The sequence below is a fragment of the Neolamprologus brichardi genome, chromosome 6, assembly GCF_056152115.1.
Source record: "Neolamprologus brichardi isolate AB-2024 chromosome 6, ASM5615211v1, whole genome shotgun sequence".
Lineage (NCBI taxonomy): Eukaryota > Metazoa > Chordata > Actinopteri > Cichliformes > Cichlidae > Neolamprologus > Neolamprologus brichardi.
In genome coordinates this window covers 6,792,267-6,814,554 of record NC_142109.1, presented here as the reverse complement: position 1 = coordinate 6,814,554, position 22,288 = coordinate 6,792,267, and the positions used below count along the sequence as shown (strand labels likewise).

The 22,288-nt window shown below is 39.4% G+C and overlaps 2 protein-coding genes across 2 annotated transcripts; one reads left to right on the top strand and one right to left on the bottom strand.

The window, feature by feature from the left end:
- Positions 1–11,750: 11,750 nt before the first annotated feature.
- Positions 11,751–16,698, bottom strand: LOC102791120 (B-cell receptor CD22-like). The gene is made up of 9 exons (XM_087842475.1): positions 16,644–16,698; positions 16,085–16,375; positions 15,768–16,001; positions 15,561–15,665; positions 15,236–15,454; positions 14,421–14,747; positions 13,469–13,814; positions 13,301–13,358; positions 11,751–12,492 (listed from the first exon to the last, which is right to left on the bottom strand). Exons 1-9 carry the CDS (start codon positions 16,696–16,698, stop codon positions 12,307–12,309), a joined length of 1,821 nt encoding a protein of 606 aa, XP_087698601.1. The 3' UTR covers positions 11,751–12,306.
- Positions 16,699–18,532: 1,834 nt separating this feature from the next.
- LOC148102456 (B-cell receptor CD22-like) lies at positions 18,533–22,288 on the top strand. The gene is made up of 7 exons (XM_087842473.1): positions 18,533–18,587; positions 18,857–19,147; positions 19,231–19,464; positions 19,567–19,671; positions 19,777–19,995; positions 20,484–20,810; positions 21,939–22,288. The coding sequence occupies exons 1-7, from the start codon at positions 18,533–18,535 to the stop codon at positions 22,286–22,288; spliced, it is 1,581 nt and encodes a 526-aa protein (XP_087698599.1).

Below are 22,288 nucleotides of genomic sequence, written 5' to 3'. Positions count from 1 at the left end.
ATTATAGTTGGTGACCATAATTTTAACAGAATGTACTCCTTTTTATTTTTCAAAGAAGACAACTGCATCAATGATGGTATTTAAAAAAATTGACAATACTCTCCTGATGCTTGAAGAGACACACATATGTGGATAATTAGCTTAGACTTGTAAAGAATAATCACTGATTTTTATTTGTATTTCAGAAAATCTGCTACAACATGTTTCTTTTACATTACTGCCATCTTGTGGCTGCAGTTTGATATTTTCACTGAAAACTGGGCTTATTTCAATTTCACTAGAGACTGTGAGCATCTACTCAAGACTTTTAATTGCTTATCAGCTGCTTTCCTTTCTATAAAAGTCACTGCATGCCACTGCTAAGTAGTGTGTCAGAAAAATGTTCTTATAAAGGGAGACAGTTAAGCAGTGAGCATAACAAGTTTATTCTCTGTCTCCAAAAGTTGATTCTGTTCATCTGGACGCAGCGTTTTCAGTGGGAGAAACATTTCATCACTCATCCAACTGACTTCTTCAGTCTCAGCTGACTGCAGGTTTCCCCAATCTTATAAACAGTACATTTGCATAATGACTGAAACCAGCCCAGTGAAGGAACAATGGGCTGGGAGGTCAGTTCCTTCATCATAATTATGCAAATTCTCATGACCATTGATCAACAACCACCATCTCTGAATCGAGGAGGGGGCCTAAGGGTACATCTTTCACCATCTTACAATGCTGTCATTGCAGCCATTCCCCAACTCTCTGTGAATGGAACTCATAGCCATTGATCAGCGGTTGTTTATCAATGCAGAAATAAAAATGTTTACAGCCTGGTTGAAAACATTGTTCTGTGAATGATATCCACTGTATCTGTGCTGTTGATGCCTTTTGAAAGCATTCCTAATAGCATCTATGTAGTAATATGCCTTGCGCAATGGTTCATGGAAGTATTAACAGTTTTTTAACTGCCTTTATAAATTGAAATTCTTCAGCCTTATACTAGTAAACACTTGTGCTACATGCAAGAGACAGAGTCAGCTCAGTATCCAGCTGTTATTATAAAAGTTTTCTCTTTGGCATCCATAGACGCAACAGCTGATAACAAAATGATGCAAACAGAGGTGAATCCACTTAAATATCTCAAAGTCCTGAAGAGCACAGTGGTTATGATGGCGTCCTTATATGCCGACACCGGTGTTTTAGCTAGCAAAGCGGTGTGGCCGATGTGGAGTGAAGACACGCTAATGACAACGAGATGTGAGCAGGGCAGACGTTAAATTAAGGTGAAGTTTAAGTTCTCAGTCAAATATGTGCTTATCTAGTGTCATTTATTTCCAATTTTCATTTGTGGATATTGATAGTTAAATACTGACACTAGCTTATGAGTAGTGGAAATGCAAGTAATTGTGTCATTATCAGTGATGGGAATTTCAGTAACTAGTAATCTGAATAATTACTATTTCTATTGTTACATCGCCGTTACTCAGAAGAAAATGCGGTGTGGACTGATTAGCTGAGGAATAATAAAGTAGTTGTGGTAAACCAATGACATGACCAATTTAAGGTGGCATAGCAACAAGATGTCATGTCAACCCAAGACTCAGGGTGGTCAAAAACCAAAAGAAAAAATCTCCACTGCAACGTGTCCAAGCACACTGGCTTCACCTGCACAGCGGTGGTACCAAGGTAGGTATCCCCAACCAAATTTTAATTCCTCTGCATCGTGAGCACGTTTTGCACAGAGAAGCATTTTTTTGAAAAATGTATTGATAGCACAAAGATTTTCTTGTAAAGCAAAGGGGGCCGAGGAAAAAAAGTTTGGGAACCACTGTCATAAATAAACTTGGATGGATTTGATGCTGGCGTGACCAGAATGCACACATCTGCTGTTGCTCACAGTGGTCCAAGGGTCCGCTCAGGGAGTTTGTGTGTTTGCTCAGACACATGAAAAATTAGAGGGAACATTGTCTGCGAGTCAATGTCCCTGACATGGATCCTGAAATGCCTAGAACTGTACAAGGTCAATAGGACCAAAGACCCCTCATCACAAATCAGTCGGGGTGTGGGGAACAACACTAGAGGTTAATTTAAAGCCAGGAGAACAGTCACCATCAACTGCAGGATCTACAGAGGAGATGTTCTGTTCCACCTGCTGTTTTTCATTGGCCTCAGCCCACTCACTAAGATCATTAACAAGACGGGCTACAGATACTGAGTACGAAGTGGAACAGTTGTCAGTCGCCTCGTCTACACTGGTGACATCAAACTGTATAGCATACAAACTCAGACATCGCCCGATTAGCAAGGTCTGCATCAGGTGTTGAAGAAAGGTGGTGAGAATAGTGAATAGGTGGAACCTTAAGCTGGGTCCATGGCTCCACCAGATACTAGAAATGATATCCACCACCTCTATCCAGAAGAGCTCAGTCCTAGACAAAGTCACTGCACAAAACACTGAAGCTCCCAGGCCTAAGGCCTGAGATTGGAAGGTAAAGACTGCCTGCAGTTGGTACTTTATATATGTATATATATCTATATAGATATATAGATATATATATATATATATCTGTGTGTGTGTGTGTGTTTCTGTCATGGTCCCCGTGCCTCGCTGGCTGACTCTGTTTGGCAACATGTTTTGTTTGTTTTTTCTTTTGCACTCTCTCTCCTCTGCCGGGCTCCCGCCCCTGGCCCACGCACCTGTGCTCACCGTCACACCTGCAGCCGATCCCAGCTGATTTGGAGCACTATTTATGACAGCGGATCCTTCGCTGGATCGTTTAGCCACCAGAGACTATCCCTAACCTGGACTTCTTTCTCTGTGTGTATATAGATCTGCCCTGGACCCGAGCAAGCGTGTGTGTGTTTGGAACCCACTGAGGACGTGTATTGGATTAATCCCTGTTTCCCCCTGGCCCCTGGAGCCCTGGTCCCTTTCCTCCGCCACACTGTATATATATTCTCACCTGGTGTCTCACTGTAAATAAACGCACTTTCTCTTTGCCAAGAATACCTGGTCTGTGCGTGAGTCCGTTTCAAACACTGTGACATTTTCTTTCTTCCCCCATATCACTGGAAAAATGCTTACCTGTTGACAGTGCAAGCCAGACCACAATACACTGTTATTCAGCTTATTCTACAATACAATTTATATAGCACATTTAAAACCCCACGGCACACCAAAGTGCTTCACAATAAAACAGTAAAATAATAAATCTGAGACCAGATTTTTAAAATATTTTTGTTATTTGGTTCAAACGCTGATTTTTCAGAGTTTATGAAGAAATTCTTTTACTATGACAGCAGGACTTTACACTCTTTTCCTTTTCAGATGTTGTATTAACAGGAATAGTGAAGTGCACTGAACATACCACTGGATGGCACCACAGGGATTTTCTGCACTCATTTTTTTAATGTGAGGGTTATGTACTTTCACTTTACTGAGGCAATGAAACACTAAAACTGAGACTGTGTGTGCTGTTCATGAAGGAGTCGTGTCCTGTGCTGTTTGAGTGCCAGCTTTGTTGTTGTTACAGGCTGGGAGGATGAGGATGTGTTAATAGTAAGATGCACAGAAGAGCCACCTGGAGGGCATAAGAAGGTGACAGATGAAGGTGTGTGTTTGTGCGTACAGAAGCAAGTCCTGGAAAGTTGTGAAAAATAATTTTTAAAAAGGATTTTTATACAGATAGGAAGTGATAAATATGAACTCAAAGTAAATATGAATATAAATATGAACTCAAAGCAGTGTACTTATATTTACTATGGATTACCTCCTTACCATATCAGAACAACATGTGGGGAGAGCTCCCTTGTGTGCCTTATTTGGGAACAATGAATATGATCATTAACATTCTGAATTCTTCCAGAACATAAACCCTTTGTGATAAAGAAGGTAAGATTAACTGGGCCTCGGCTGAACTCACTTTACTTTTTGTTCTTTTAAATATTATTAAACACTAAGTAAATGCACCACTTTAATTCAATTCAATTCAATTCAATTTTATTTATATAGCGCCAAATCACAACAAAAGTCGCCTCAAGGCGCTTCATAGATACAGAGAAAAGCCCAACAATCATATGACCCCCTATGAGCAAGCACTTTGGCGACAGTGGGAAGGAAAAACTCCCTTTTAACAGGAAGAAACCTCCGGCAGAACCAGGCTCAGGGAGGGGCGGCCATCTGCTGCGACCGGTTGGGGTGAGAGAAGGAAGACAGGATAAAAGACATGCTGTGGAAGAGAGACAGAGGTTAATAACAGATATGATTCAATACAGAGAGGTCTATTAACACATAGTGAGTGAGAAAGGTGACTGGAAAGGAAAAACTCAATGCATCATGGGAATCCCCCGGCAGCCTACATCTATTGCAGCATAACTAAGGGAGGATTCAGGGTCACCTGGTCCAGCCCTAACTATATGCTTTAGACCTTTATTAGGTACACATTGGTTCCCCATTTTCCCTTCGAAACTCTCTTAATTTTAGAAACATTTCCCACATTTGGTCCATATTGACATGACAGCATCAAACAGATTGTGCAGATTTATCAACTGCACATTCATAATGTCAATTTTCATCCCACCACATTCCAAAAGTGCTGTAATGGATTGAGATCTGGTTCCCGTGAAGTAAAGTAGTACGGGGAACTCATTGTCATGTTCAAGAAACCAGGTTGACATGATTTTAACCTTGTGGTGTATTATTCTGCCGAACACAGCACTCAAAAGATGGGTACACTGGGATCATAAAAGTACCGAGAAAGTATCCTCAGCACCATTACACCACAGCAGCCTGATCTGCTGATAAACAGGATGTTTCATCTTGCTTTTCCCAGCATCTAATGATACAGTCGAAATGTTCTAGGAAAAATTGAAATATTCAGACCAACTACTGTTTTTCTAATATTCTGTTGTCTAATGTTGGTGAGTATGTGAAAATTGTAGCCTCAGTTTCCTGCTCGTTGCTGAGAGGAGGATGTGACATCTGGTGTGACTTTCTGCTGTTGTAGCCCATCTGTTTGACATTTGTTATGTTTAGAGATGCTCTTCTGCTTATCTTATACTACCATACTTTTGGTTACTGTAGTTGTATTAATTGGTCGTTTGACTAACAGTTCTTATCTGTCACTTCAAAGCTGCCTGACCATTCTGATCTGACCTTTGTAATTCACTCAGAGACCTGCTGCTCACTGGTTATTTTCTCTTTTTCTAATTATTCTCTGTAAACCTTAGAGATCATTCTGTGGGAAAATCCCAGCAGATCAACAGTTTCTGAATACTCAGACCTGCTTGTCTGACACCAACGTCTGTGTCACTTAAATAACCGTTCTTCCTCATTCTGATGCTCAGTTTGAACTATTTTTTTCTGTTGTAACACGTGGTTTATCATTGCCTTCTAAGCAAGCCTGCAGTAGAAAAGAAGCATGAATGCAGATCCAAAACCTCTTCAGCAACAACGGTGAACTTTTACTGTACTGGTGTTTTTAGAGACAAATTAATCGACAATATTGTCGATTAATTTTGCCTCTACTATGTCTCTCCATTTCATGCTGGACGGAGCACACAAGCTAAAGCACAAAAGGAACAATGACAATAATCCTACTGTAGTAGGAAGGCACACGACAATTGTAGAACAGTGTTTTTATTTAGAGTAATTTTTACATATATACACTTTTTCTGCTCCCTTCTCCGCCTTGCACATACCACACATCTCTCTTCTCTGGGCCCCAGTAGCTACTGAAAATAGGGAAGGTGTAGTTGGTGTAAAGGCTGACAGACCTGGCAGTGCCAGGTTCCCCTGGCCAATTCACAACCCACTGCTCCACCCCTAAACTGCAGCTAAGCCACAAACCATACCCTGCATACCCCCATCAATCAACTTGGCCAGCCAAGCTCTGTCTGTATTATTGCCTCTGGACCTCCCCTCACTACAGACCCTCCCTCGTTCTTCCACTCTCGCTCCCACTTTCCCTTCTGTGAACACCGCCCCCCTCCTCGGGCACATACCGCCTGGTATTTGGGACAGAACCTGGCTTCCAGCACTGGCTGATGCAAACCACAGGGCAGTTTTGTCATACCCCATGTGACCAGCCATCAGGTTGTAATGAGCCGCCTGGAAAATAATTTCCTGGCAGCTTTTAGGCACCGACAACTGGGTGTGTTCTTCCTTATTGTGATTGTCAAGACTAACTCTATATAATCTGACCCTGTGTGCAACTTTAAGGCGCACTGTTTAACCATCAATCATCATAACTTAGTCAAAGGCTGAGTGTAGAGTGATGTCACAAGACTGCTCCGGTGGAAAATCTTCCATGGAGCACCCACATACATTGACGCAGTCCTAGTGGATGTTTTGGGAGACTTAGATGTATTTGATGAGAACAGGGAGGTCCTCCAGTCTCTGGCAAAATTACTATTGACCAACTGAAAGCACAAGAAAATCACAAATGGAGGCTGTGAAGAGTGTTTCAATGGAGCACAGAGACTAGTGAGCTGTGTGTCTGACTAAAAACACTAACAAATGTCTGTGTTAGTGTGCTCTCTTTACTGAATGACAGTTTGACCACAGTGACTTCCACTTTTACTATGAAATATGAGTGTGAAGTGGTTTAAAGCTGACTCAGGAAACAGCCGACCCACTAAAGTCTGTTTAAAGATGTTTCATGTAGCATCATGTGACCTTAGCACTGATCCTGTTGTGGTTTATCAGGTTTACTTCTAACATTGAACCAATAAAGAAGTTATACAGCTTATCCTTTTTTGGACCGAGTATTAAGGAAATGGAAACTCACTGTGACAGTGCCACGTAAGTCTCTGCCCCTCCCTACACTGTGGGTTAATCTACCTCTGATTGGTTGATGTAAGTCTGTAGTATTTGCTTCCCTTTTCTTTTTCACTTGTTCTTCATATTCACTCCATACATACACTTACAAATACACTCAAGTCATTGAAGGTTTCCCTTAAGCTGTGTGATAAAAGGGACCCTAAAATGCCACCAGACCATCAGCAGTATATGGATCCACATACCATAACACAACCTCCACGGTGCTTTACAGCTAGCTGCAGACAATCACTGAACCACTATATTCACATTGGATTGAGTCCATTAGACCTGTTTCCACTGATTTTCAGTCCAGTTGTTGTGTAAATTAGCACAGCTCAGCCTTTTACAGAAGATAAAAGTATGTTTTTAAGGCCTGCCACCAGTTTCATCACATTTCCTTAGAGAGACACTGCACACCATACATATAGCTCTATGGGAATTTTCTTGCAAGTGTACAAATACTATTGCACGCCTGTTGGGTGTTATATTAAACATTTTTCATAGACTCAGCTGAAAAATTAAAACAAATTACAAATTTTTGAGACGTGGCGCCAGTAATGAGCTTTGAACTTGTATTGATACTGTAATGAAAATATTATTTTTGTTTGAATTTTTTATAATCAATTAGTGTCTCAATCAAATTGCCTGGATAAATTGTTTGGGTGAGCTAACTTTGATTCCCCCCAAAATAGAAGAAGCACAATGTAAATAATACCGCTACAAGTCTCAGTTAGCATGTTAAACATCTTTATTTCATATTTTCAGTTGTTACCCTCAACGGCTAATCAAAGCACTCAAAATCACTTTCAGTTATGTACAAAACAATGGACATCAGTACATAACTTAAGGAGCTTCTTTCAAAGAAAAAACTCAGGTAGATGTTATTTTATATATTATGCTTTGTGTGTTGTTCAGTATATTTCTATGCAAAACAAGATGAATTTCAATACACAGCAGTATATTCACAGTTGAAACCAGATATTTACATACACTTTAGGGAGAAACATAAAAATATTTTTTTTTACTGTTGAACATCAAATTTTAGAGTAAACTTTTTTGTTTTAGGTCAATAAATACTGAAATATCTTTTGAATTAGTTAAATGTCAGAATAAAGAGAGAGAGCTGTCTATTTTTTATCACTTTCATCAAATTTAGGAGCACATATACACTAAGTTTATTGTTAATTAATAAGAAAACTCCAGACAATTCTATTCTGAGCTGAAGAAGCTTCTGATTGGTTGGTAGAGTCCATGTGAGTAAATTGGTGGCACAGCTGTGGATCCATATAAGACAAAACACAGAGCCTGTTTCTTTGACATGCAAAAATCAAGAGATATCAACCAAAACACCAGGAAAAGAGTTGTGGAGCTCCATAAGTGTGGCTCAATTTTGAATACAATAATACATACAATTTCTCTCTATTTAACAAATATGTTCTTTATATTTATATATGTATTTTATATCTAAAAAAAAAATTAGTCTGATTTGATGATTAACAATTAAAAAAGTGTTTGTGTTTTTATCTGAAGAGTGTGTAAATATCTGGTTTCAACTGTATATTTGATGATGTTGCTGTTTGGCTTGATTGTCAGCACAAAGAGGGAGAGGGAGGAACAGAGAGCAGGTGAGACAGACTTTGCATTTAAAGAAATATGAAATGAAATATGATTCATTACACATGTCTGTTACAGTAAAAAATATACGTTTTTTTACTCAGATTTTATGTTTTTTGTCTGATTTTAGATCAGCTGTGTTAATACGGTATGTCAAAAATGAAAACATGACTGTAAATTCAGACATGTGAGGCTGTGCTGAAAAGGATGATACCAAACAAGGCAAAGTAAATAGTTTTTAAAGGTAAAATGTGGAGGGAAAATCAAAAGTAGTCAAAAATGGCCAATTACACCCTGGACCCCAGAGGGTTAAACATTTTAACAAGTAATGCAATAGTTACTTTTCAAGTAATGAATTACTTTTAGAATATTGTAACTCAGTTACTAACACTGCAGATCAGTAGGTGACCTGCTCTACCTCCTGAGCTACAGCCACCCACTGGCAATGCGGAGTAAACCATCATTAGGTTTTTATAAAGTGTAAACTCACAAACCTGTCAAACCTGCATTTAACACGTTGGCTTCCATAGCAGTATAGTATTGCAACATGGCATTTGGGTCTTCTAACTAAAATAGGAAAATAAGAACATAAATAGTGCCATCATTGCCAGACTTGGCCCGCATCTGACATACACTCTGCCATGACACCAGTCAGTCAGAAGTGCCAACCTGATGGGCCAGACCTGTTTTCTATGAGCCTGGGCCACATAAACCAAACCACAATCGGGCCAGATGTGGCATGTCATCGGGTTTTTTTGAACCATTTATAAATTTTAAATGGCAGCACATAATCACACCTCTGGTCCTCAGGGGTCAGAAATTCCCCATCTGGTTTGATTGATACTTAATTAATATGAAATGGATATTCCCCCACTTTTAATTAAAACTTAATTCAAACATTTTGACACATTTTTTTTATTTCATTTCAAATTTAAGTCTGATAAAAACCTCATAAAAATGATTTTTTTTCTTTGTTTTCGGGTAAAAAATAAATTAAATCATCAGCTATTGTGATTATCGTTTCACAACCAGAGTTGGTTGCTGTAACAGATTATCACAGACGGATTTATGTCAAAGTTAATTTAGAAAGCTGTTTTTAAACTACTTCAAGTTTTTTACTGGCAGCAAATAATCACATCTGTTGTCCTCTGGGCTCAAAAATGACCCTGTTTGCTTTGACTGTTTATAAAGCAATAAGTATAAAATATCATCCATCTCTGTGTTTCAAGGTTTTATTCAACTTTATTCCAACTCATTACCTGACAGTTTTCTATATTTTGGCATGGCAGGAACACCAGGGCATGTTTCTGAGAGAAGGCAAACTTTCATGAGGACAAAGACGTGTCCATATTTGACACAAGTGCAGGAGGAAGCTCAGGTTCATTCCTCTGCACTGGTCCCATCATGGACAGCTTTCTTTTCTGCAGTTGCAGGCCAAGGGTCATATACAGTAAACAAGTTGTTACAGGTGATTGTTTTCTTTTGGAAACCTGCAATGTTAGGGACAATTCGCGTGTCCTGACTGCAGGACAGACGGTTTGCCATCGTACACTAGCATGTTCCATGTACAGCTGGACCTGGCATCACATGCTGCCCATGTTTTTATCTCATAGTTCCCCGGTTTACTTGGGATGTTCTGCTGGAATGGACAGAGTCCTCTGAAGGGGACTTGGTGCTCATACAGTCACATCAGTACCTGGATCTTACATCAACAGCAGGAGAAACACACACTTGTTCCATACACCTCAAATGGGAGCGCGTTTGTGTCATGAACAACGATCTTCTATTGTGTCTTTATTAAGAAATTATATCTGTTTTGTGATTCTATGATTAATCTTGTGTCAGCATGAAAACTTCTCTACAAGACTCAGGATGTCATAAACTGGCCGTAGCGACTCTAATGGATGCACGGCAGTAAGAATCAACATATGCCTACAGCTGCATTCGGTCCATTTTTCTTCCTCTCTTGTTGTCCCTCCTTGTTTGTCATTGAGTTGGCTGTAGAGCAGGTCATCTGCTAATTGGATGGTTATTGGTTCAATCTCTGTGTGATCTAGTCTGGAGTTCTTACCAAGGTGTCTTTGGGCAAGTTACTGAACCCCAACTTGGTCTCTGATGCATCCATTGGCATGTGAAAGTTAAAAAGCATAATACAAGCAGAATACATGGTGTTTAATGCTTTCAGTACTCGAGTAGAAAAGCCACTGAAGGAGTATGGGACCTGGCATATGTGCTTAGACTGTGGTAGATTGTCTTTCACTGTGACGCATGAGAGAGTCATGCATCGTCTGTCACTGGGGAGAATAGAAGACCAGATTAATGTTTCCTCACATTACTGCAAATATTCCTGTCTCAGCTGACTCCTCTTTCTTGCTTGATCCTTTGTCTTCATCATAATTGAAATGGAAGATGTGTAGTCCTCTAACACATCTTCTATTTCAGTTTCACATTCTGAAAATTCAAGAAACTTCAAGAAACCCAGTCACTTTCTTTCCAAGCTCCTCGGACTACCATGTCCTGGATGCCTGAGAACCTACTTGAACATAGTTCAGATTCTTCATCACTTTCCTTCACTTCATAGCCTTCTTCCACTTCTGCAGGTGGGTGATGTGCTTTTTCAGAGAAAGGTTAGCATGTGCTCTAAATATTGACAATATTTTCTTTATCTTCTAACCCTGGATCTTCCTGAACATTGAATCTTCCTCCTCATTATACTAGAGGACAATATATGCATTGTTCTACTGGTCATTGCTTTGCACAACATGGTAAAAAAAAGTATGCTCATCAAAGTATGCAAATCTCTAGTGCAATGGAGGCTTGTGAGCTACTTTCTGTGTATGTATTATTGTAGGGTCTACCTTACAATACGAAGCACCTTGATGTGACTGTTGTTGTGATTTGGCGCTGTATAAATAAAATTTAATTGAATATAGAGCACCTGCCTCCTCATTGTGCTGCCTGTTGTTGTTGTTGTTGTGGTTGTTATGACCATTGCTTGACCCCACACATCAGTGATCCAAGATCAAAGATGTTTGAAAGCAGTATGGTGTGAAAACATGACCCTTTGCAACACTTTGTACTTTGGGGTCATTTTTGTCCACGAGGACCACAGGTGTTATAAAATCCAATAAAAACCCCATAAATAATTCAAATTACTTAAAACTTATCATGCATAGCATAGTAATGAATAACTTCTGTTATTTTCAGACCATTTGATGAATAAAAAACACATTTTTGATAGCAAAAGATTTCTTTAGAGGACAAAAATGACCCAAGGACAACACAAGGGCTAAAGATAAAATTTATTATTCTACTTTTAATACAAAATGTTTGTTACATGTTCATAAATATGAAGTCTGTCTATAAATCTCCAATGGATTTATGATGAAGACATTTTTGACTTTACAAGAAATTGAGTTCAACTGTTTGTTTTTTCTTTAATGCAATTTTTAGAACAATTTTGCTGGCGTGTTGGGCAAAGCCTGAGATAATGATGACCTTTTAATGTGTCAAAGACACTTTAAGAAACACATTTTAATAAACATATATAGATAAAGATCTGTTCTTGAGGCTTCCTCTTATCTAGTGTGAGACAGAGCCTGAGAACGATTGTCTCAACATAAAAAGCTGGTAACCATTACAAATGTTTTAGTTTCAGTTCCTATGAGGGTTTGAAAGAAGCCTGTCAAGAGTGACCACAGTTTGTTCATACTCATCAGAAAAAGTAAAGACAAGAAGTGAATGTAATACCAACATCATGAACAGATCAATTTAAGTCCTGTACAGGCAGATGTGTTTTTATATTTTATCTTCTTTAAGTTGATGTGTTGTACAGTCTCTAGGTGTCCACAGCCTGGTCATTGAGTTTTATTGATAATCATAAAACAAACTCACTCAGGTGTTGTGTTGTCTCTGAAGTTGACAACAGCGTAGGGGACATGCTCCTGCTCTTGAAATGACTGAACAGTGGAGTAGGGATGTTCTGTTTGGTTCTTGGACAAGTTGATCTCGCTGTAGTCAAGTTCCTGCTCTGCTGGTTGAGCTGAGATGTCGTCATGCTGGGGCCCAAAATTGACCTGATAAAAAAGAGAAATAACATGTTAAATTCAATCCAAGGTCACTGTAGGAACATCTTGGGGCAGTTAGCATAACACATTAGCTTTACTCCACTGCTGGAGTGAAGGATGAATATGAGTTTAAGAGTGTGAGCTAGTTTAAAAAAAAGAAAACTTTTTTTCAACTACTGGTAGTTTTTCCTGTATTACAAAGTGAACAAGATCAGTTGTAGTTTTAATTGCTTTACAAAAACCTCAGCAGGCTTTATTGTACGATTGTAGGAAAATAATTATGTCCTACAGAAAACCAGAACATAAGAGAAACATTATATTCTGAAATCAGGAACCTCAGATGAGAACTACAGCAAAACTGCGCTCTGATTGTAGTGACTCACAAGCATTTTGTCATTTCATTAGCTGGGCCACGTCCTCATTTTAGGTTTGACAGCGTTTTAGTAGGTAAAGGTGAATGGCTTTGACATGAATTGAACTGCGGTTTGGGGAAGGCCTCGAAGGGGGCTGGCAATGGCTCCCGGGCCTGGCAGATCCCCATGAACTAAATAGAAGCGAAGAAGTTAATGAATGGAGAACAAGGAGGGAGGGAGGAGCATGTAAATAAGAATGATCAGCTTGCAGAACTGGGGGGACCTATATAGATGAAAGCTGGAAGGAGGGTGTTTGGAAGTTTGGTCCTGCTCCTGAAATTCCGATACATAATCTCCAATATCTGTTAAAATGAAGCTGCTCTGACATGCATGAAGGAATAATCTAGATAGATCAGGGGGATGTTCCTCTGTTGTAGAAGAATTATTACATTTATTTTGTTTACCTGCTCCAAGTTTTCCATTGTTTCACTTGTTGATGAATGGCTAGAAGTTCTCATTTTTCTGGTTAATGAAATAAGGGAATATAAAGGTGAACAGGTGGTGTCAGGTTAGTGTGTAAATTCTAAATTGAATTTCAATGATCTGACAGAGAAAACAGTGTTCATCCTCACCTCCTCCACCAGCAGACAGCGAGAAGTATTAAAACCAGCAGAGCTGCAGAAACTCCTGCAGCTGCTGGTGTCCATGTTCCTGTGATACTTTGGACAGTGAGAGTCTTTGGAGCAGAGCTGATATCTTTGTTGCTTTTCACAGCACAGGAGTAGCTTCCTGCATCCTCCCTGCTGACTGGGTCTAGGATCAGATGTTTGTTCTGGTTCTTTCTCGGGGTCAGAGGTCGACTGTTCAAGTACCAAATGTAGTTTGTGTTGTCAGTCAGAGGACAGCTGGTACTGCAGGTCAGTGTGACTCTCTGACCCTCTGTCACCACTGCAGAAGGACTCATCTTCACTCTCAGCTCTGGAAGATACTTAAACTTGTCAGTAACTGTGAGAGATATTTTATGTTAAGTGTTTCTTATAAACAGCAGGTTGGTGTTTAGTGTCAATGTTACAAAGTGACTCAGAGAATCTTTCTTTCTTATACAAATATGAGAACTGTATTAGGTTTAAGAAAAGAAAACTACATAATGTAGTAAAGATTTTTATTGTAAAGGATTTAAAGTCTAAAGTTGTGGACATTTTCTTTTTAACTCTTTCAGTAACAGTAAAGCTGAAAACTTGTGTATAAATATTACATCTCTCAAATCGTTCTCACAGATTGTTCTAGTCCTTATGCTAACACATAGATGGGATCTATTTTCACCAGTAAGGTAACAAGTGCAAACATAGGTGAGCAGAGCTGCTGTTAATTGCCATTAATAGCTAATAATTGCAGCTAACTCTGGAGTTACTCGTGGATTTCATCATCAAGCTGAAACGTTGTAGTCATGCAGCTGTAGGCTGTTAGAGCTGGCTGAGTCTCCCCACTACCAGCTTAGATTAGTTTCTGTTAGCTTATTTGAGTAACACACAGGACTAACTGGGATCTAAACAATGAACAGTGAGTCAAACAAGCTGTAATTACCTGTGACAATCAGAGTAACTCCAGGAAAATCAGACTGTATCACTTCTTCATTTTCTGTTGTGATGGTGAACCTGTATTCTGCTGAGTCATCTCTCTTCAGCTTCTTTAATCCGAGGATGTGTTGGTTCTTCATGCTGTCATCATACTCCACATGATCTGCATCCTCAGTCAGCTGTTCAGCTTCTCTCTTGACTTTATACCAACATTTAGACTGTATCTGCTCGTAGTCAGGATGTGAGTATTTACTGGAGATGTTGACTGAAGATCCTTCCAGAGCACAGATTCTGCTCTGGACATAATTCAGCGTCCAGCAGGAAACATTTACACCTGTAATATAGATAAAGCAGAGAAGAGATATATTTTAACTTAATTAGTCAAATCAGTTTATTTATATCACACATTTAAACACAACAGATGTTGACGAACGTTCTGCACAACAAGTAAAAAGCACTTTAAAGTATACTTATAACAAAAATAACCAAATAATTAATAAAAGCAATAATGAAATAATAACATTAAATATATATAAATGAAGAAAGAAATACACTGGGGAAAATGACAGACTGAGTTACTCTTGGCTGAGACTGAGAAAGCTAAGCAGAAGTCAGGAGATGAATACTGTTAGTATCATAGATGAGCAGATCTGAAGAGGGAGACGAGTCCAGAGTTTTGGATCTGCAGCTGAGAATTGTGATGTGATCACCAACATTTTAAAACTGATCCTGAACTTTACAGGAAACCAGTGTGATGATTAGTCTTAATTGCAAGAAGTGGTGGTAATACTTTGTAAGTGGAGAGACAATAAGTTTACTCACAGACGTCAGCAGAGCGCACATCCTCAAGACCATTTACAGCACAAGACAAACCGTCATGATTAGAGCTGGAAACTAGAATCTGTTTTCCCTCCTGCACTTTAGGCTTTCTGTTCTCATACCACACAAAGGAAATCAGAGGGTCAGTCAGAAAACAGCTGCTGTTACAGGTCAGTCTGATGTGACCTCTGTGTTCAGCAGGAGTCCTCTGGACATGAATTTCTGTTGGAAGATGATAAACACATTTTCCACCAGTTCATCTCTGTCATGTCAAATAAATTAACAAATAAAAATGACGTTTCAAAGTGCAGTTTGTCCAGAACTTCACCTCTGGGATATGTGATGGAGCAGGACTCGTCCACTGATGTCTGCTGAGAAGAACACATTCTCCCTTTAGCAAAGGTCACACTGAAGCAGGTCTCTGTGATGGAACCTGAGAAAAACCAACAACTTTCAGTAAATTCATTAGAGTCTGAAGAGTAAAGTGTTTGTGTTTAACATCTCATAACATGATGAGGTGTCCATCATGACTCACCCACAGAGACTTCAGGGGCTCTGAGATCCTCGTAGCCTTTGACAGCACAGGAGTATGTGACTGCTTCCTCACTGCTGAGCAGCTCTTGGTACCAGGGAGACCAGTCCTCATAGAGAAACTCTCTGTTCTTGTACCAGATGTAGGCTGCAGGCTTTTCAGTCAGAGGACAGCTGCTGCTGCACATCAGTGTTACTGTCTGTCCCTCTGTGGCAGGAATCACCTTTACCTGCAGCTCTGAGAGGTCACATGACCAACATGAATACACTGATCATTCATAAACTCATTCATTTGTGATGCATTTGTAAAAAGAACTGTACCTGTAACTTGGAGATGAATTCCACTTTGTTGGCACTTTGATCTATCAGCAGTTTTAATGCAGCAGTAAAAATTTGCATCACTCTCTGTCAGATTATTGATTGTTAGAGTGAAATTACTCTCTGCTGACATGCTGTACTTTACATGTGTTTCATCTGTAGAGAGTTCAATCTTGGAGATAGTCAAGTATCCAGCGTACCAGCTATTTCTTGCAGTGGGATGTTGATGTGAGCAGGGCAGATTCACTGATGAACCTTTCAAGACACAGATGCTGTTTGGTTTTCCCTGAACACCTTTAACACAACATGTGATTAGAAAACATGGTGAACATTTATGCTAACTTTCTTTTCTGTGCTAATCTGTGATGACAGCATGTTACTGTGAAGGATCAAAATCTGGTGCTTTGATACACTTGACAGTTCAGAACAGTAAAAGTACAAATCTGTGAATCTTCTGTTTCTAAAATCATTTTGTAACTTTCTGCAGGTTTGACACTAAAACTCCTGCCTTCCAGAAACATCATCACAGTCATCATGAGGAGGAGAAACAAATTATTCCTACCTGAGAGACACAGAATGAAACCCATGAACAAACATCCAGCTTCTGCCAACAACATGGCTGTTGTAGATTTTCACTTCTAATGAGAAAGTTGATGTATGATGATTATAAAGAGCCGATCACTGCTGCTCTCAGAGTTTCAGAAATATCAATAACATGAATAAACGTTCAAATCAACATCTGTCTAACAGGAACGACTGACTTGTGTGAGTGTGTCAACGAACAAACTGCATTCAGCTTTAACACCATCACTTCCTCATTTACTTATTTCCCACACAAAGAGCCCTCTAGTGAAGAATGTATTACATGAGATATTTGACAAAATACTGAATCTACTTTTGAATGAATTGTTTTATTTTTATTTTTCTTCCAGAATTTTTGGCTTTATTATTTTTCAGTGACCAATGATCCCAGTTAAACATGTGACAAACCCGAATTTCATTGTATTTTCGTGAAAAAAAAATGTGTGGTGGTGCAGTGGTTATGGTGGTCGTCTCACTTTAACAAGCTCGTGGCTTCATGTCTGGGACTTCACGTGTTCTTCCTGTGTTTGTGGTGTTTGTTCACCGGTGTGAGTGCATCTAGTTTTCTTTCTCTCTGTGTTTGCCCTGTGAGAGACTGTTGGGTTGTCCAGGTGTGCCTCACCTCTTGCTCTGTGGCAACTGTGATAAACTCCACCGTCTTTGTGAACTCTAACCATATAAGTGGAAGAGCATGTATCTGTCAGCGTTGATGGTGAAAGCAGAGACATGAAATTGTTTGAGGTTATATTGTGGTTCAAAAAACAAACTTAAAAGAACGACCTGAAGACATGATCACCCAGAAAGTAAGAAAACCTAAAGCGCCTAAAGTAACACGATTAGCAGGTCTTGTATTTTGCATCACATGCATTTCATTGTGTTTACAGACAGAACAGCATGAAAGCAAACACTACAAAAACATCATCTGCTGTACAAATACCTGATTTTCAATTTAAAGATGTCTGATGATATTATGTGGTGTCAATGTCTGGCATGATGGAGTTGAATGGGGCGATCGTGGCTCAAGAGTTGGCAGTTCGTCTTGTGATTGGAAGGTTGCCGGTTCGAGCCCCGGCTCGGATAGTCTCTGTTGTTGTGCCCTTGGGAAAGACACTTCACCTACTTCGCCTACTGGTGATGGCCAGAGGGGCCGTTGGCGTGATATGACAACCTCGCTTCTGTTCTGACTACAACTGTAGCTGCCTCCACCAGTGTGTGAATGTGAGAGTGAATGAATAGTGGAATGGTCAAATGCTTTGAGGGTCTCAAAAAGCACTATATAAATATTTATATATGAATAATTGTGCGCTTTGAGTTGTGTTGCTTTCTTCGTAATTTGCAGCTTCAAATATAGAAATCTTTCACATTGTTTGTGTCAAAAATTAAAACATTAAAGACATCATGTTTGGAGGTTTAACATCTGTTAATTTAACAACAACAAACAGCTTCACATGTTCACGTTCTCATTGTCATCACTGAAGGGTTTTTTTTATTGTAAATAAACACTAAATATTTATGTGAAATTTAGTGATATTGCAATTTTTACATTTTGTAAACTAAAAAAAAAATATTATAATTTTAATAATGATGACAAGAAATAGAAAATACATTTATTTGAGGTCAATACATGGATTCTTCACTAGAGGGCTCTTTGTGGGGGAAATAAGTAAATGAGGAAGTGATAGTGTTAAAGCTGAATGCAGTTTGTCTGCTGACACACTCACACAAGTCAGTCATTCCTGTTAGACAGATGTTGATTTGAACGTTTATTCATGTTTCTGATATTTCTGAAACTCTGAGAACAGCAGTGATCGGCTCGTTATAATCATCATACATCAACTTTCTCATTAGAAGAGAAAATCTACAACAGCCATGTTGTTGGCAGAAGCTGGATGTTTGTTCATGGGTTTCATTCTGTGTCTCTCAGGTAGGAATAATTTGTTTCTCCTCCTCATGATGACTGTGATGCTGTTTGTGGAAGGCAGGAGTTTTAGTGTCAAACCTGCAGAAAGTTACAAAATGATTTTAGAAAACAGAAGATTCACAGATTTGTACTTTTACTGTTCTGAACTGTCAAGTGTATCAAAGCACCAGATTTTGATCCTTCACAGTAACATGCTGTCATCACAGATTAGCACAGAAAAGAAAGTTAGCATAAATGTTCACCATGTTTTCTAATCACATGTTGTGTTAAAGGTGTTCAGGGAAAACCAAACAGCATCTGTGTCTTGAAAGGTTCATCAGTGAATCTGCCCTGCTCACATCAACATCCCACTGCAAGAAATAGCTGGTACGCTGGATACTTGACTATCTCCAAGATTGAACTCTCTACAGATGAAACACATGTAAAGTACAGCATGTCAGCAGAGAGTAATTTCACTCTAACAATCAATAATCTGACAGAGAGTGATGCAAATTTTTACTGCTGCATTAAAACTGCTGACAGATCAAAGTGCCAACAAAGTGGAATTCATCTCCAAGTTACAGGTACAGTTCTTTTTACAAATGCATCTCAAATGAATGAGTTTATGAATGATCAGTGTATTCATGTTGGTCATGTGACCTCTCAGAGCTGCAGGTAAAGGTGATTCCTGCCACAGAGGGACAGACAGTAACACTGATGTGCAGCAGCAGCTGTCCTCTGACTGAAAAGCCTGCAGCCTACATCTGGTACAAGAACAGAGAGTTTCTCTATGAGGACTGGTCTCCCTGGTACCAAGAGCTGCTCAGCAGTGAGGAAGCAGTCACATACTCCTGTGCTGTCAAAGGCTACGAGGATCTCAGAGCCCCTGAAGTCTCTGTGGGTGAGTCATGGTGGACACCTCATCATGTTATGAGATGTCAAACACAAACACTTTACTCTTCAGACTCTAATGAATTTACTGAAAGTTGTTGGTTTTTCTCAGGTTCCATCACAGAGACCTGCTTCAGTGTGACCTTTGCTAAAGGGAGAATGTGTTCTTCTCAGCAGACATCAGTGGACGAGTCCTGCTCCATCACATATCCCAGAGGTGAAGTTCTGGACAAACTGCACTTTGAAACTTCATTTTTATTTGTTATTTATTTGACATGACAGAGATGAACTGGTGGGAAATGTGTTTATCATCTTCCAACAGAAATTCATGTCCAGAGGACTCCTGCTGAACACAGAGGTCACATCAGACTGACCTGTAACAGCAGCTGTTTTCTGACTGACCCTCTGATTTCCTTTGTGTGGTATGAGAACAGAAAGCCTAAAGTGCAGGAGGGAAAACAGATTCTAGTTTCCAGCTCTAATCATGACGGTTTGTCTTGTGCTGTAAATGGTCTTGAGGATGTGCGCTCTGCTGACGTCTGTGAGTAAACTTATTGTCTCTCCACTTACAAAGTATTACCACCACTTCTTGCAATTAAGACTAATCATCACACTGGTTTCCTGTAAAGTTCAGGATCAGTTTTAAAATGTTGGTGATCACATCACAATTCTCAGCTGCAGATCCAAAACTCTGGACTCGTCTCCCTCTTCAGATCTGCTCATCTATGATACTAACAGTATTCATCTCCTGACTTCTGCTTAGCTTTCTCAGTCTCAGCCAAGAGTAACTCAGTCTGTCATTTTCCCCAGTGTATTTCTTTCTTCATTTATATATATTTAATGTTATTATTTCATTATTGCTTTTATTAATTATTTGGTTATTTTTGTTATAAGTATACTTTAAAGTGCTTTTTACTTGTTGTGCAGAACGTTCGTCAACATCTGTTGTGTTTAAATGTGTGATATAAATAAACTGATTTGACTAATTAAGTTAAAATATATCTCTTCTCTGCTTTATCTATATTACAGGTGTAAATGTTTCCTGCTGGACGCTGAATTATGTCCAGAGCAGAATCTGTGCTCTGGAAGGATCTTCAGTCAACATCTCCAGTAAATACTCACATCCTGACTACGAGCAGATACAGTCTAAATGTTGGTATAAAGTCAAGAGAGAAGCTGAACAGCTGACTGAGGATGCAGATCATGTGGAGTATGATGACAGCATGAAGAACCAACACATCCTCGGATTAAAGAAGCTGAAGAGAGATGACTCAGCAGAATACAGGTTCACCATCACAACAGAAAATGAAGAAGTGATACAGTCTGATTTTCCTGGAGTTACTCTGATTGTCACAGGTAATTACAGCTTGTTTGACTCACTGTTCATTGTTTAGATCCCAGTTAGTCCTGTGTGTTACTCAAATAAGCTAACAGAAACTAATCTAAGCTGGTAGTGGGGAGACTCAGCCAGCTCTAACAGCCTACAGCTGCATGACTACAACGTTTCAGCTTGATGATGAAATCCACGAGTAACTCCAGAGTTAGCTGCAATTATTAGCTATTAATGGCAATTAACAGCAGCTCTGCTCACCTATGTTTGCACTTGTTACCTTACTGGTGAAAATAGATCCCATCTATGTGTTAGCATAAGGACTAGAACAATCTGTGAGAACGATTTGAGAGATGTAATATTTATACACAAGTTTTCAGCTTTACTGTTACTGAAAGAGTCAAAAAGAGAATGTCCACAACTTTAGACTTTAAATGTAGTCTTATGTTGCTTTGAAGGAGAGAGAGCATCAATGAGGAGCAGTGACTCAGCACAAAATCACCAAACTTCTTCCAGGTTTCAGTCCAACACAGCCAGAATTCCAGTTCATAAATCCATCGATTATGATTTATCCTCTCGGGTTTACAACTAAAAATGTCGTCCAGTAATGTCACAGCTGTCACACGTAGACTAAGATTTGTAGATTTGTGGCCCTTGGACCATTTACTGTCAGTAGGTTCATTCTGGGTTACAAACAGCATGAAGCACCATCATTCATCTATGCAAACTGGTCAAGGAGACACAACCTGATCCATGATGGAGTCATCAGACCTTTCAAGATGTTTATACAAACTGATGCAATTTTATTTCCTCATTCAGTCAGTGATGAAAGGTTTTCTGTTTCAGTCCATGCATGGTTATCAGTCCCCAAACAGACAGAAAGAACAGACAGACAAATGTTAAGTTATGTGAGCAATTAAATCTGTCATCTCCTACATAGAGTTAAAGCTCTTTATGTTATCCTTTACAATAAAATCTTTACTAAATTATGTATGTTTCTTTTCTTAAACCTAATACAGTTCTCATATTTGTAAAAGAAAACGATTCTCTGAGTCACTTTGTAACATTGACACTACAAACCAACCTGCTGTTTATAAGAAACACTTAAAATAAAATATCTCTCACAGTTACTGACAAGTTTAAGTATCTTTCAGAGCTGAGAGTGAAGATGAGTCCTTCTGCAGTGGTGACAGAGGGTCAGAGAGTCACACTGACCTGCAGTACCAGCTGTCCTCTGACTGACAACACAAACTACATTTGGTACTTGAACAGTCGACCTCTGACCCCGAGAGAGAACCAGAACAAACATCTGATCCTAGACCCAGTCAGCAGGGAGGATGCAGGAAGCTACTCCTGTGCTGTGAAAAGCAACAAAGATATCAGCTCTGCTCCAAAGACTCTCACTGTCCAAAGTATGACAGGAACATGGACACCAGCAGCTGCAGGAGTTTCTGCTGCTCTGCTGGTTTTAATACTTCTCACTGTCTGCTGGTGGAGGAGGTGA